This window comes from Gavialis gangeticus, unplaced genomic scaffold, assembly GCF_001723915.1.
Source record: "Gavialis gangeticus isolate Ggan-Ray unplaced genomic scaffold, GavGan_comp1, whole genome shotgun sequence".
Classification (NCBI taxonomy): domain Eukaryota; kingdom Metazoa; phylum Chordata; order Crocodylia; family Gavialidae; genus Gavialis; species Gavialis gangeticus.
In genome coordinates this window covers 1,609,131-1,624,609 of record NW_017729024.1, presented here as the reverse complement: position 1 = coordinate 1,624,609, position 15,479 = coordinate 1,609,131, and the positions used below count along the sequence as shown (strand labels likewise).

At 36.5% G+C, this 15,479-nt stretch overlaps 1 protein-coding gene across 1 annotated transcript in view; it reads left to right on the top strand.

Annotated features, from left to right (window-relative positions):
* The first annotated feature begins 1,866 nt into the window (after positions 1-1,866).
* Positions 1,867-15,479, top strand: part of PRDM6 (PR/SET domain 6) — a 126,001-nt gene continuing 112,388 nt past the window's right edge. The window contains exon 1 of the mRNA XM_019516816.1: positions 1,867-2,188. Coding sequence (XP_019372361.1) covers positions 1,889-2,188 — 300 coding nt within the window. The 5' untranslated portion in view covers positions 1,867-1,888. The remainder of the gene's footprint in view (positions 2,189-15,479) is intronic.

The following is a 15,479-nucleotide window of genomic DNA, read 5'->3' as shown; positions in this document are numbered from 1 at the left end:
ATACAGCTGTATCAAGAGACCCTTTGTCGGGTAAACTATCCCTCTGACGGCATTAGGAATTGCATGAGGTAGAAAAAAGAGTTTTGTCTGTAGTTCCACATCCTTTATAACCTTCTGTCACTGCAGTACATGATACAGGCATTTTCCTAGATAGAACCATTTACCTGAAGCTGTGGGTGGTGGACAGTTGCAGACTGGCTCAGGACACGCTAGTAGGTAATCTGGAAATTTGCTTTAGGACACAGAGAAGGACTTTGAAATCTTAGGAGTTATATTGTCTAAGGCATTTCAAATAACTCTTGATTCACACTTCACAGAACACTTGCAAGTTTTGTAGCTTACTGCTTTTGAGTGAGAGGTTCTACATGTGGAGGTCATTTGAGCCCAGTTTTCTCTCCTGCCCAGGCAGGCGGTCGGACTAGAAGATCTACAAGGTCCCTTCCAACCCTACATCTATGAATTTATGAATCTATGTGAACAGCAAGTGATAGTGCTTAAAAAGTATGTAGAAAAGTTTGTGAATGCACAATGAGAAGCCGTATTTTGAAAATGTGGTGCTTAATATCCAGGAAGAACAGAGGAGGACTTTGTCTGGAGGATTTTGACATCATAAACAGCACGGTGTGCCTTAATTCACCTTGCTTTGGAAAGGAGGAGGACTGTGTCAGTCCTGCTGGGGTTTATACCTGTGGTTCAAGGCAATCCAGCTATTCCAAATCTGTGGCTTCACTCACTAAGTCCCAGTCTGTCTGGTGAATGTTTTGCTTTATTTTTCTAAGAATGGATAGGGATAATGTAAAATTATTAGGAGAAGATCCATACATCTCTATGTGAAGACTACACTATTATTATTGCTTTTTGTTTGTATTTCTGGATTGGATTCATATAAAAAGCTTAATTGTGCTATAAAATGTAAAATAGGCTGAGGACAGTGCCCTATTTCAATAGATTTATTATTATATTAACTCAGTGTATCTCAAGAGAATGGATTTCCTGAGCGTGAAACATTTTCCTGGAAGTGGAGCATTTGTGGCGTGTGTAGAACTGTGTGACGAAAACAGTTTTCCAAAATTGTCCTTGCTCATAAAAGAAAAAACTTAGATCTTCCCAGAAGAGAATCATGATGTATTCACAATAGTAACGGAAATTTAATATTTTTTCACTCTTGTCTTTTTTTAGGAGCTAGTCAAAGAACTAAGCATGCTGTTAATCTCATTCTCACTCTCATGCAGTTAAACATGTATTACAGTCAAATGAAAAGGTTTTTTAAGGTTTTCTTGTGGTTGTAAGGCAAGGTTAAATTTAATTATAAGAAACCAGATGAATACATTTTAATATATCATAAATACAGTTTACCTTTCAAAACTCCTTTTAGAAAAAATATATTCATGAAAATGTTAATGTGGAAACCAGAGTTAATATTTTGTATGAAATAAGGATCAAATTGAATTCCATTCCAATAAATTCTGAACTGTGGTAAGTTGGATGAGGGAGACTTCAAAAATTATAAGTGAAATTTAAAAAGCCTCATTGAAGCATATTACAAAATTCTTCATCACAAGAAGGAGATAGCTTAAACAGCTTTTTTATTAATAAAAATGAATCTTAAAATCTCTGTACAAATAAATGAGGCTTGGCAGGTCTGTGCATACACTGGACTTGTATAGTGTCTACAGAGTTTCTGCTGAGCTACTGAGATTCCTTTTTAAGGGCTTGGTGAGGTTAGGAAAAAGGGGTAAGCAACATGCAAATAGATATGGCGTTTATGTCTGCTTGAATATCTTTCAGTGAGGCAAATGTGGAGGAAGTCATATTTTGTCTGTAATGGTGGTAGCCTGATTACCCCAGGTTGATCTTTTTTCTCCCTCCTTGCCTCACAGGTTGTGACATGTGTGCTGATAACCGCAATGGTGAGTGCCCCATGCATGGGCCCCTTCACTCTCTGCGTCGTTTAGTGGGCACTAGTAGTGCTGCTGCAGCAGCACCTCCACCCGAGATCCCTGAGTGGCTCAGGGACCTGCCCCGGGAAGTGTGTCTGTGCACCAGCACTGTGCCTGGTCTGGCCTATGGCATCTGTGCTGCCCAGAGGATCCAACAGGGCACCTGGATTGGACCTTTCCAGGGAATCCTCCTCCTACCAGAGAAGGTTCAAGCAGGAGCCATCAGAAATACACAGCATCTCTGGGAAGTAAGTCATTTTCCTTCCATTCTTTAGAGAACATAAGTTTTACAGTAATCAATCTCAAATATATATTGGATGCAGAGTTTAGTTCTATTGTATAGAATCATAGAACTCGTTTGATCCAAAAGTCCCTACCATGGAATTAAATATGTAGCCAGAAATATGTACCGGGAAGGCTTTTCCACACATTCTCCAACTGAGGGAGTACTGGCAACTTAGTAAGAGCCATAGAATGCATTTAATTTGCATAAAAAAGAAACAGATTTCTGTAGATTCTCTCATCTTTAACATAGAGATCTTGTCTGAGAGGAATATGCACCCCAATATACAATGTTGTTTTTTTCATTGTGATTGGAACAGCTCTGGCTACTATTCTGTATGTGTCTCATCATCCCAGTCTGAGTGGGACATACACAGATTCAGATAGTACAGTACATGCTAGACCCATCTCTGTGGTCGATTGCTAGTCAAACAATGAGGGTAAAGATGAAGGTGATCACCTTCTGCTTTGTAGAACTTTGTAGATGAAGGTGATCACCTTCTGCTTTGTGGGCCACATTTTGATGAGACACTGGGTGCATCTACACATTCTACACATTCATCTGGGTGCATGTACACATTCATTAATGCACCTTTGCTACTGAGTTTGCATGTTTGCACCTTTGCTCTCATTGAGTTTAGTACCTCTACTATGAGGTACTAGATAAAGATGCAGGAGCTGCACTAATACTCAGTAGCAAAGGTGAATTTTTTTTTTAAACTTAATGTGCAGTAGACTAATTCTGTGCATTAGCACAGTTTTGCTGTGATGCACTAATGCACAGTGGAACAGTCCACTGCACATTAAGGTGTCTTATGTAGACGTGCCCACTGAGTTTTGGCCATCTCTTCAGTAGCAGGATGTTCAGAATCCTAGTTCAAAACTGACAAACAGAAAATTAAAATTGAATTCTTTCTATTAGTCATCTTCTTAAAGAGAGGTGTACAATACTATTTGTTGGAAGGCAATAATAATCAGTACAAAGTCATTTCAGGATTTGAAGCTTGGGCTGTATTTTGATGGACATTGGCTTTAGCTTCCAGTCTAGTCAAGACTAAATCTATATTGTGTTCCTTTACCTCCTTTACCTTTAGCCATATAGGGGCAACCATAGTCACTGCTCTGCTACACACAATAGGTTGCCACAATAATTTTAGAAGTTACTTTCAGAAGTTTAAATGAAAAAAAAATGTCTGCAATTTGAAAACTAGCATCTATATTGCAGTATGCAGGAAGCTATAATTTTACAACAGATGATAAATAATTATCTCCAGCAATAGTTCATTAGTTAAGAAAACAGAAAATGTTTATTTTAGAGTTTAATAGTTAACAGATCATATGTGCCATCCTGCTACACCTATCATGTCATACTACTTCTTAAATTGCTTGTTAGAAAAGAAGGAGTAGCATCCTGTTATGTCAGTCCTAATTCTGGAAGTCCTTTGTGGGCAGAAATAAAAAGGAGCAGCATCTTAGGCCGTGTGTAGACAAAATGAGAGGCTTGTGTGCACAACACCTTAAAGCGGGCTAAATGCTTTTGCACCGCTTTGATGGTGTCGGTGTTTACATACCTTGATGGTGTATTGCACATTAATTCCAGCTGCTGCAGGAAGTTTGGTGGCGTAATGTGCCTTAAATTACGTGGGGCACAGCAAACTAAAACTCCTTCAAGGAGTTCTTTAGTTTGCTGCCCCTACAGGAGCAGAGTGAAGCACTGGGCTCTGTGCAGCTCTGTGGCTCTGCAGGAAGCCCTGCAGGCAGCCTGGCAGCAGCCCAGGAAAGCAGGCTTCACCCAAGAAAAGTGATGAACCTGATCTTTTTTTCCCACCCCCTGGAGCCTGCCTGCCTGAGCTGTGTGGGGGCCTGTGTGGTGTTTCCCTCCATGGCTGTGGTGCCCCCTGGGACCGCCCAAGCTGGGTGCCTGCGGGTGGGTGCTGCATGGGGGTGGTGCCACTGCCATGGAGGGAAGCACCAGCCCCCCAGCAGCCCAGGGACTGCTTCACTGGCTGGCAGCTCATCCACCCCTCCCTGCCAGAGAGGCAGGTAAGTCAGTGGGATGTGCGCACGACATGGGGGTTTAATCAGCCCTAAATTAAAGCAGTGTTTTTTAAAACCCACCACTTCAATTTAGGGCCCCTGTTTTGTCTACACATACCCTTAAGAGTCTCAATGGGATTGTGCCCCTAGTGTAGAAGAGAAGGAATTTGTCATCTTGGTGGCCCTAACCCGGGGGGAGGTAATTATTTTGGGCGGAGGGCCGCTTGCTGAGTTTTGGTAAGCCATCGAGGGCCGCATGACAGGTAGCCCAGGGCAGATAAATATTAATTTTCTAAATTTTTTAGAGGCCCCGCAGGCTGGATAGAATGTCCTGGTGGGCCACATCCGGCCCCTGGGCTGCATTTTGCCCACCTCTGCTCTAACCCCACACCTTAATAACCACATTTTCATTACCATGTTAAACTTAGAAAAGTGTGTGCTACTTAGGAACTTGGTCTGAAGCCCACAGAAGAAAAGAGGGTCTTTTGTTAGCATTGTTGGGTCCTGCATTTGTCCCAAGTGTATCGCTATCATATAGATTTTTATTAGGCATTATGGAGTCAAACCTGTAAGTATGTAGTAAGTAACATTCATTCACAGAAGACCTGGGTGGATAACATAAAGAGTAGACAAAAGAAGAGTACTTAGTGTGGAAGCTCCTTGAAGAAGGTGCTGTTAAGGACCTACCCTGAAAAAGGTGTCTGTGTTGAAGTGCCTAGTATGATTTGGTCCTTGATGTATTACATTGGTTCTAGGCATTACACCTTATATCAAGGGCCTTTTCTTACATAAAACTGCTACTGAAGCTAGCAAGATTTTCACATAGGCTAAGTACAGAGAGTCAAAAAGCCCGAGGCTGAATCGATTCAATCTTCACAAGTTAGTCTAAGCTGTGTAGATTGAACCGATAAGCAAGTGAACACTTTTGATTCTGGAAATGCATCCACATGCCTGCAGTGGCCCAAGCCAGAAGCGGGGGAGTGCTAAAGTATGCTTCCCTGATCGGCTGAAGCAGACAGCTTGGGCCAAGGCTAGCCTGCTCACCCTGTGAGTGAAGGTTTGTGGGGGAGTGCAAAGCATCCTGGGATACTGGGGAACTGTGAGTTAACTTGAATCTGGAGGGGATCTGGGGCAAAAGTTTAATACACAAATTTAACCTAAATCAGTTAAATCAGATACTACATCCATCCAGGTTTATCTTAAATTGGTTTGGGCCATTTTGAAAGTGGTTTATGTGCACAGAACTTCTGTTCTGTTACAGATTTGAACAGATTTCCTACCACTTATACTGGTTTGTGGGTAATTTGTGTCCCTAGCTCCATTGTGTTACAGATTTGATTACTTATGCTGGTTTATGTGTAATTTCTGTCCCAGCCATAAAGACTATATGATCAGTTCTAACACTTGCCCTAATGCAGTGGGGGAAATCATGGCCCTGTTGAAGTCTTTCAGAATTTTGTCATGGCTTTCAGTAGGGTCAGAATTTCACTTATTTTGTATAATAAATATGTAATATATTGGGCCTGATCCTATTTCTGTTTAAGTTAATTGACATTTTTCTATTGACTTAATGGGAACAGTTGAGGCACTGTGTTATAATTCATATATAAACCAAGTACTCTAATGATGTAGTAGTGCTTATTTCTGACATAGAGTTTTGTGGTTTAGTTTATCTTAAGTTGAATAATATGAAATTAAAAAAAAATAATGGTCCAGATCCTCAGCTTGTTTAAATCATTAAAGTTTAGTTGAAGTCAATGAAGAAAAGTGATTTTATATCAGACCTGTATATGTTTATATAATTCATTTTGTCCAGTACTTTGATTTCTTAGTTAGATGTTAGTTACTTTTATGCAAGTTATAAATGTAAAAAATATTTTAGAAAGTGAACATTTTAGCTTGATTTTAACTTTACTTGAACATAGTTTGTTTTGAAAAGTCAGTTTTTTGTCCTTTGATAGACAATGGTGGGGAGGGCAGGGTGGGGGGAGAACAGAGAACTGTCAAAAATACTGATTGAAAGAACTCAAGAATGCAGTACTCTTCAGTACTCAAAAATAGTGTGTTAAAACCGCAAAGCAATGGTGGAAGTGAAAAGAATAGAGAATGAAGAAAATATGTTAATGAAAAAATATTCACAGTATTTATGTATATACCCAATACAGGGGACTTCTGAGCATTGTGCTGTTTTTTTCTTGTATCTGCTATGCACAGAAAAATGTTATGTGTGCGCATGAATTTTGGGTATGATATTTTTTAAAAGAAAAAATAGGCTTATCAGGGAGAGGGGAGGTTTATGAACTCCAATTCTTCATCAATGCAAAAAAAAAAAATTCAAGGATCATAAAGCCTCCACAAATGTGGACATTTTTTTATTTATTTTGATCCTCAAATTAGTAAATCATAATTTAAGTACTGGTATTTATAAGCAGTACATATGGGAAAGGCAGGTTATAAGGAAGGGCTTTTGGGTTTACAACATTATTTCTGAGAATAAATTAAAACGCATTTGAATTTTCTGGATTCTGTCAGTGTAACTGACATAAATATGTTGACTAATTCAAATAATAAAAAGTAAAGGAATGGATTATTGCTGTCCCTTTATAAATTTCAAATGTAGTTAATTCCCTTCCACTTATCTTTTTAAGTCAGTTACAAATATAAAAATGTTCACAGATTAGTAATTTGGCATTAAAGTCCTGATGGATCGTATAGTGGTGACTTATCTTTTTTTGGTACCATAAATAGATTTCTAATATTTTTTCTCTCAGCATTGCAAAGTTAAGTTGATGGATTTTTGTTTCATTATAGAGCGCTTTGTTTGCAGTGTGTGCTAAAAAAATTGAAAGACTATTGCAAAGACAAGCACAGAAACTGATTTGGTAACTTTTTATTTCTTTTGTTGTGGCAAACATGAAATCATTGCATTTGATGTACAGTTCAAAACCATGGAAATATTCTTTGGTCTGTCTGCATGAGTGCCCACACCATGCACTCAGTTTTGGTTTTTATATAATCCATATAGCATAATGTATGGCAATTCAGAGCAGATTAATACCATTCCATTACCTCACAACATGCCTTGACACCTATGGGTGTTCATGGGAAACTATAGAGTTTTTTAGCAAGGAGCCAAGGTAATTTTTTATAGCCTACAGAAAGATCAGCCCTTCAGATAGCCAAGAATATTAGTCATTTTAGTTGTAGTTCTCTTTTTAAAAATTTTGTCCCACTTTTGTCCAATCAAAAGTTTGCTTATATTTTATAAAAATACAATAAACCCAGATATGTTTAAAAGAAAAACAGTACTGGGTGTATTAAGTAAACATTCTCTTTGGTAATACAGGCATTTATTTCAACAGAGTTTGATAACATTTCTGATCATTTTTTTTTCATTTTGAAGTAATGGGAACAATCTTTTTTCCAATGTTATTGCAAAGAAAACAGAGACTTTCTCAGCAATTAGGTTTTATTGATGAGAATGAGATAATTTTCCCCTAATGTGTTTTCTAATAAAGCAGTGAATAGGCACACTTGATTCCAACATATATGAAAACATTATCTCAATTATTAATGTGTCCTTATTCCCTAGAGATAAATTAATCTAGTTGCACATGGTTTCTCTTTTCTGTTTAACATCAAAATTTAATATGAGTAGACTTAAGGAATGCTTACAGTGGACACTTAAAATTCTACTGGAATAGAATACAGAAGTTTAAAAACCAAATAAGTTTTAATAATTGAACCTTTAAAGGCTCCAAGGTTTTAACTATAAATTCTAGAAACAACTGAATGGCAAAAGGTTTCCTTCTCTGAAATGTAATAGAAGAACAATTCTGAGTTAGGTGAAGCAAAACTTTATTATAATTCCAGTGATAAATGTATCAAAGAATTTAATCTCATAGTTTCCCTTTCTTTTTTTCCACTAGTAAAAAAGTTGCCCTCTTCAGTGTTTTATGCCAGAAATCAAATAATAATTATTGTTGAAATGTTCCAGCATGAGTCAAATGTGTTGTTATGCTAGATTTTGGTTTGATTTTGTCATAACTTTAGATTTAATTTAAAGTTGTGTTTTTATGTGCAGAAATTACTTTTTATTATCTGTTACTTTTGTTGTAAGAGGCAAATAAAATACACGCATAAAATGAGATATATTGCTAATTGCAGCATGCTGACAAAAGGATTCTGGGTACTCCCTTCAGATGAACAGAGTTCACTGGCACTGGTAAAAAGCTCTGAGATCCTTTCAGCATGGTTCTGTGCATCTGGGCTCCTATTGAAGTTAATGAGGATTTTGTCTTTGATTTCAGTGGAAGCAAGATCAGGCACTCTTTCGAGACACATTAGCCAGAGCCTGTACTGGGCACACCCTGTGTATATTTGTCACTGTTATTTTGTAGATAGAAACTTTACCTTTTATATTTAAGCGCTCATTCCAGTTATATGAAAGATTTGTCTTCAGATTCTTTAAGCTGTAGTTCTTGTCTAGGTTTGCCTGATACAGCAAAGCACGGGGGGATAGAATTATGTTCATGCCATAGTTCTATTAAAGTGAAAATTATGTTTCTCAGCAATCCATCATCTAGTATTCTAGACTGCATGTCAGCTCTGTTTCAAATATGTCATGTTCATGAAATTCAAATAATTTTGGCCTTAGTAATGTTACTATTATGTCTTAAATTATGCAGAAGAACAGCTGGTGCCATTTTTTGTTTTGACGTATCTGATGATAAGATGTCTTTTTTGGGTAAAGTCTACTTTTATTATATCTAAAAAGAGAATCAGAATTTTGGATTCCACTGATAGTAAAATCATTTACTGTTATGGGAAATATCACTAGCATTATGGTCAGCAACTCATCCAGCTGGCAGTTTTGTAGAATCACATTCAGGGTCATAGTGTCTTTAATTTATGCACCTTCGGAGAAAATTGCACTAAGCTGCTATAAAACAGCTTGTTCTGAACAGTTTTTTTCTGGATCATTTACTATCACATTTTTTCTAATTTCCTTTAGTAAGTTACACATTTCTTATTGAGGAATCTTAATCCAATATTCTATCCAAAGTTACTTTGATTTCAAATACAAAGGCTTTGACTTAATACAGTTACTTTTAATCAGTCAGTTGAACTAACACCTGGATATTTCTTGTTAAGAATATCTCATCCAGTTAATAAGGACTGTTTTTATCTTTGTCTGCAATACTTATTATATCTTTAGGCATACAAATAAACTTGAAAATACATGTAAGAAAATATAATTTAGCTTGAGAAGGGGCCTGATCCTTTTATTATAAAACTGAATGGGTTGTGTGAGGTATATTTCCGAAAGAGGAGGATTTGTCCCTTATAATCTCAATACCGTTGCCAAAAATAAAAGTATGCATACTCCACATGCATGGACATACGCTGAAAGTCTATGTCCTCTGCATATACACAAAAATATATCTTTTGTAAATCTGTAGGCCCCCTAATACCTACTGATATTTTCATGACATCTGATCTCATTTTGGTGATGTTGCACAATGCCAAAAAATGTCAACCTGAAATAAAAATAAATATCAGGCCCTTATTTGGGCCAGGGTCATCTCATGTGGATTAAAAGAGACACTATTACGGTAGCACATGATTCTGGACGTATTTGATCATGTCATTTATTCTTTGAGCTTGTTAGCAAAAGCCATTTTCATTGTTGGGGAAAAGCTAGTCTGTTTGGCTTTAAATTACTCTTAATTTATGGTAGCATTAACTGTGAATTATTTCTATTGACTTTTGATTAAATGAGAATGAATAAAGGTTGCACTTTAATGAGTTGTATGGATATCCAAAATATATTGCATACCTGATGCCAATAATATATTGGTGATAGATACCATAAAAAAACTCCATTGTGCCAAAATGCCGTACACATTTTTCACTATGGAAAAGATGCTCAGTATTTCACAACATTTCCTCAAGCACTCCTTTATACTTTTTTACTCTTAGATTTCATGACATTGGGCATGTATCAACTTTAAAATTCAGACTCTTAAATAACTACTTAACATAAAAGCTAGAAAATCCAGTCTAGTATATACTTTCCTTCTAAGCATTTGCCACCTTTTTCAGATAAGTTACAGAATTCCATTATCCAAATTGTTACACATGTGTGACAGAGGTTGACCTTTAGTCATGTCAATCCTTTTTGTGTAGGCCTCAGGCTCCAGCCTAATGGCTCAAAGCCTGATTTACTCACTGTAATAAGGGCAGGAGGTCGAGCAATTGTCAGCCTGCCTGCTCGTACTCTTCTCAGAGCCCGGTTGAAGGCTGTTAACACAAAGCTTTTCAAAGTGAATTTACAACCACCACCACTGACAGAGGCCAATCAGTACACCATAAATGTCAGGTTAGTGAGATTGAGCAGTAAGTAAAGTACTGACAGCACACTATTGGCTGAAATCAATTGCTTAAGGTTTAACTGAGAATAGCAATCTATGTATAACTACATCTGTGGAACCAACTTAAGTATGTAGAGCAAATTCCTGGGTAGATTACACAGAATTACCTGTTTGTAATAACCCATGGCACTGCGCCCTGCTTTTGTGATATTTCAGTATAAACATTGCTTGGGTTTAGATGATTCGCATTCAGAAAGTTTGTATAAAAGAAAAAGGAAATAAAAGAATATACTGTGCCTTCTGGCCCAGGACAACTATGGACACTTTTAAGAAAGTCTAGTAATGCTTCAGTATTTTTAAGAAAGTCTAAATGCTTCAGTATTTTCAGTTTGAAGTGATTCACTCAAATTTGAAAACTTTCATCAGTAATTTCAGCAAAGGGGTATGTACAAAGTAAATGTCGCTTTTTACTATGCCTGTTGTTCAGTGAAATTGCCGCAGAAGTCACTAATGAGTGATTATGTCCTGATGGTCTGAATATCCATGAGATGTAGTTACCCACAAGACTGAATGTTTTTATCATTTTGTGTAATGACAGCTTGGACAACAATTCATTTTACTTTGAAGGCATCAGCATTAAAATGTAAGAATCCATTAAAATGCTGTATGCCAGGATTTATAAATTAGGCAATTTCCTTGATTATTGCAATCATTTACAAAATTGATTGTCCCAGTGTGGTATAGGCAGATTTCAGCAATGATCATTGACAACAGGCATGTCCTCTAATATCTATAGTCATTGTTCACTAAAGGAGGACACCAATCTACCATGAGGTTATTCTCCATCTCAAGGTCAATTATGCATTGAAATAGGTTCACCAACATAAAAGATCACACATCTTTAAAGGGACCCAAATAAGATGGCAAGCTATTTATAGGCTACAATGATAGTAGGAAAGCTTTGTTTTTTTCTTTCATGCATAATTTGTTTGCGGATGATGTAGACATTCATTTGAATCTGTAGTGCATATTCTCCTTGTGATCCATTATTGAAAGGTAAATAATTTTGGCAAATTGCTGCTGTAAATATTTATTTGATTGAAGATATAAAAGTCAATAATGTGTTTTATTTGTTGCATCTTAAAGTTCTAATTAACCAATAGATATACTGTATAGTAACTTGATTTGGGTCAATTATTTCAATTATTTCTAGAAGACATAATAAAGACATTATGTCACAGTGTGAATACACCCTAGAAGTAAGTTTTCCTATACTAGAACGAATACAATAAATCCATTAAGCACTTAGCTACTAACCGCAAAACCACAACATTTCTTATATATGTGAAAAATAGAAATATACATAATAAAAATGTCTGTATGCTATAACCTTAAAATTCACAACATTCTATCAAATTATTTTTGCAACATGCAGATTAAGTTTAGTCAAGCCTAGCTGGCAACAAACTATTTTGTCAGCCCTCATGCAGATTGAGGACACATTAAGTTAAATCCTGTAGTTCTTAGTCCTCATTCAAGCAAAAATCCTATTGATATATGCTGGCATTTTTCCTAAGTAAAGTCTTCCTAAACAAAGTGATACTGCACAAGAATACTGTAATCATGGTTCTTAAATCTGAATTTTTTCCATGAGAAGTACTGCACAACCTGCAGATTGTACAGTAAGGAAACTTCAGGTATAATTTGATTAAGAAATTAAGATAATATCACCTTAAATGTACTATAATTGCAGCTATGTTGGTTTGTGACATATCGTTTATATTTTAGTTTGAGAGTAGGATTCTGTGACTTCATAATAGTATATTGTGTGTGTTCAGTTAGATAGACATCTACATCACAAAAATATATTTTCCACTTTTAGTGTCTAGTAAAATCACTTTAATGCATTCATTTTGTATGCAGGACATGGCAGATTTGTTAACAGACCTGGCAAAACATTCACATACTACTCCATATTTTTCCTGTGACTCAGCTGGTGTTGAGCTAGATACTGGTTGGAGTATAAGAATATATAGTGCCCAAAAGGTGCTTATCAACAGGTTTGGTATCAGTTATGGAACTGGAAAGCAGACCTGATTGTTTTTATCACAAGTGAAGTGTGATGGAAATAGAAAAACTCCAAAGGTGCCATTCTTTATACTGTTCACTTATTATTAAAGCAATGGCATTGGAAATAAAATTATGCTTATTTTACAAATTAAAATATTTTCTCTCTTTCACTATAATCTCTAAAAAAGACGAACTAAAATAGTTATTGAAATTAATTTTATGTAAAATAAACTCATTTATTTAAGGTTAAATCTATTTAGCCAGACTAATGTTACAATCAATCAATCGTTTTGATTTGTGTGCACGCATGTGTGTGTGTATAATATTCACGGATGCACTTTCATAGCTGCAATAGTGAAGTTTACTGTAGGAAGACAGATTATAAATACAGGCATACCTCGTTTTATTGTGCTTCGCTTTATTGCGCTTCGCAGATATTGCGTTTTTTACAAATTGAAGGTTTGTGGCAACTCTGTGTCGAGCAAGTCTATCGGCGCCATTTTTCCATTGGCGCCATTTTTCCCACAGCATTTGCTCACTTCACAATTAAGGTATGTACATTGTTTTTTTAGACATAATGCTATTGCACACTTAATAGACTACAGTATAGTGTAAACTTAACTTTTATATGCACTGGGAAACCAAAAAATTCGTGTGACTCGCTTTATTGCGATATTCGCTTTATTGCGGTGGTCTGGAACCGAACCCGCAATATCTCCGAGGTACGCCTGTACCTTAAAAGTTGTGGATATAGCTGTTTTTTTGTGAACACTGTATTTTAGGAAAGAAGTTTTATTTGTCCATATTTTAGCCTGGAGCTAACTCCCTCCACACTGTGATGAAATCTTTAACAAATATAGTGACAGGATGATACATAAGATCTTAATTTTTTTTTCAAAGCGCTTAGTATTTTCAGTTAATTCAGTTTGAATTATGTCACCTTCATATGGATGAGTCATATACTTATTATTGTCAGCTTTGCATTCTAAAGCATGGTGGATGAGAGCTAATGTTTTAAACATGGTTTTAATTGCGTTGAACCATTTTCATAATAGCAATAGGGTTTTTTTATAACTTGACCACATCTTGTGTTCATCTGCTGCAAACGAGATTCAGAATTAACAGATGACATTGAAACAACCTTACACAACATTTGCCAAGGGATCTAATGGTATCAGATGGTAAAGTGGTTAAAATAAGAGAAAATTAAAGTTGTCCAAAAAAAAAGAAAGGAAAAGAAAATCCTTTTAACAACACTCCTCCCCACCCCAAGCAATTTCAGGATTTAGTTTCATTCCAAATTAAGATTTTTATTTTTTTCCTTCAGAACAGAAATTGTTTAGAAAGCAGAATATTTCATGTCAGATGTCAAAGTGAAATACTTTGACCTCATTTTCATTAGGGCATAAGTCATTCAGGGTAGGGAAGATAAAGTATTTAGTGGTTTCTGGACAGGATAACCTGTGACAGACTACAGGGAAACTCAAAACAAAAAAAAGAAAAATACTATCCAAAGTGAAAGAACGTGAAAGAAATACCCAATTTTATTCTGAGTTGGTCTAAATCATTTTCATTAAAATGTTCAGTCACGGTCCGTATGATTTTTTAGATTTGTTGGGTTCAGATGAAATCACATTTTTTCAGAAAAATGTGATTTAAAGAAAAGTTTCGGTTAGAGCTAGTTAAAATGCATAAGATGTAAAAATTTCATGGAAACATGTTTTTAAAATGCTATTAGTTAATGGTGTAGTAAACTTTCTGGGCACCTGTAATAGGAATTAAGTAATACTGCAATACTAAGTAAGACCCCCTCTGTGCCTGCCAACAGTGTCCTAATCCCCACTTCTTTTCAACTAGCAACCCATTCCTTACTGCCTTCATTAGATCCCAAGCTTGAAAAATACTGAATAATATACATAAATTCTTCAGTACCTTACCAAAAGGGACCCTTAGGCTAGGGACAGAAATTATACATAAACCGGTATAAATGATCACTCAGAAACCAATTCAAATCTGTAATACAAAAGAAGTTCAGTGTACGTAAACCACTTCTAAAATGGCCAAAGCTGGTTTAAGATAAACCTGGATGGATGTAATATCAGACTTAACTGATTTAGGTTAAATTGGTTTTTTGAACTTCTGCCCCAATTTCCTTCTAGATTAAAATCAACTCACAGTCCCCCAACATCCCAGGATGCCTTGCACCTCCCCTCAAACCCCTTGTTGCAGGGTGGGCATGCTTGGCCCAAGCTGTCTTCTTCAGCTGAGCCTGAAGGTGTGCTCTAGCTTTTGGCCTGGGCCACTGCAGGCATGTGGCTGCACTTCCAAAATCAAAAGTGAATGTCTGTTCACTTGCTTATTGGTTCAATCTGTGCAGTTTATACTAACCTGCGAAGATTGAATTGATTCAGCCCTGGGCTTTTTGACTGTCTGTACCTAGCCTTAATGATTAATTTTGCTCTAATTTCTTTGTTGGAATTACAACACTGCAGCAATATTCAAGAAAGGAGATTGCAGGTCCTTCCTTGAAGGGGACACATGCACTGTGGTAAGGGGATTAGAAATATTGCTAAGAACATGCACAGTAAGAGGAAATGATTTAAGAATTTGGCAAACTTAAATCTTTTGGTTTATTTAGCAGCCACCACTTGGACCTCTTCAACTTAGATTCCCAGTATCCTGGGGAGCTGGGCTAGGTTTGCTGCTTATTTCCTGAATGCGTGCCAGGGATTATTTACCTGTTCTGATCCATTTGGTGTGGCTGTCTTTTGGTTGT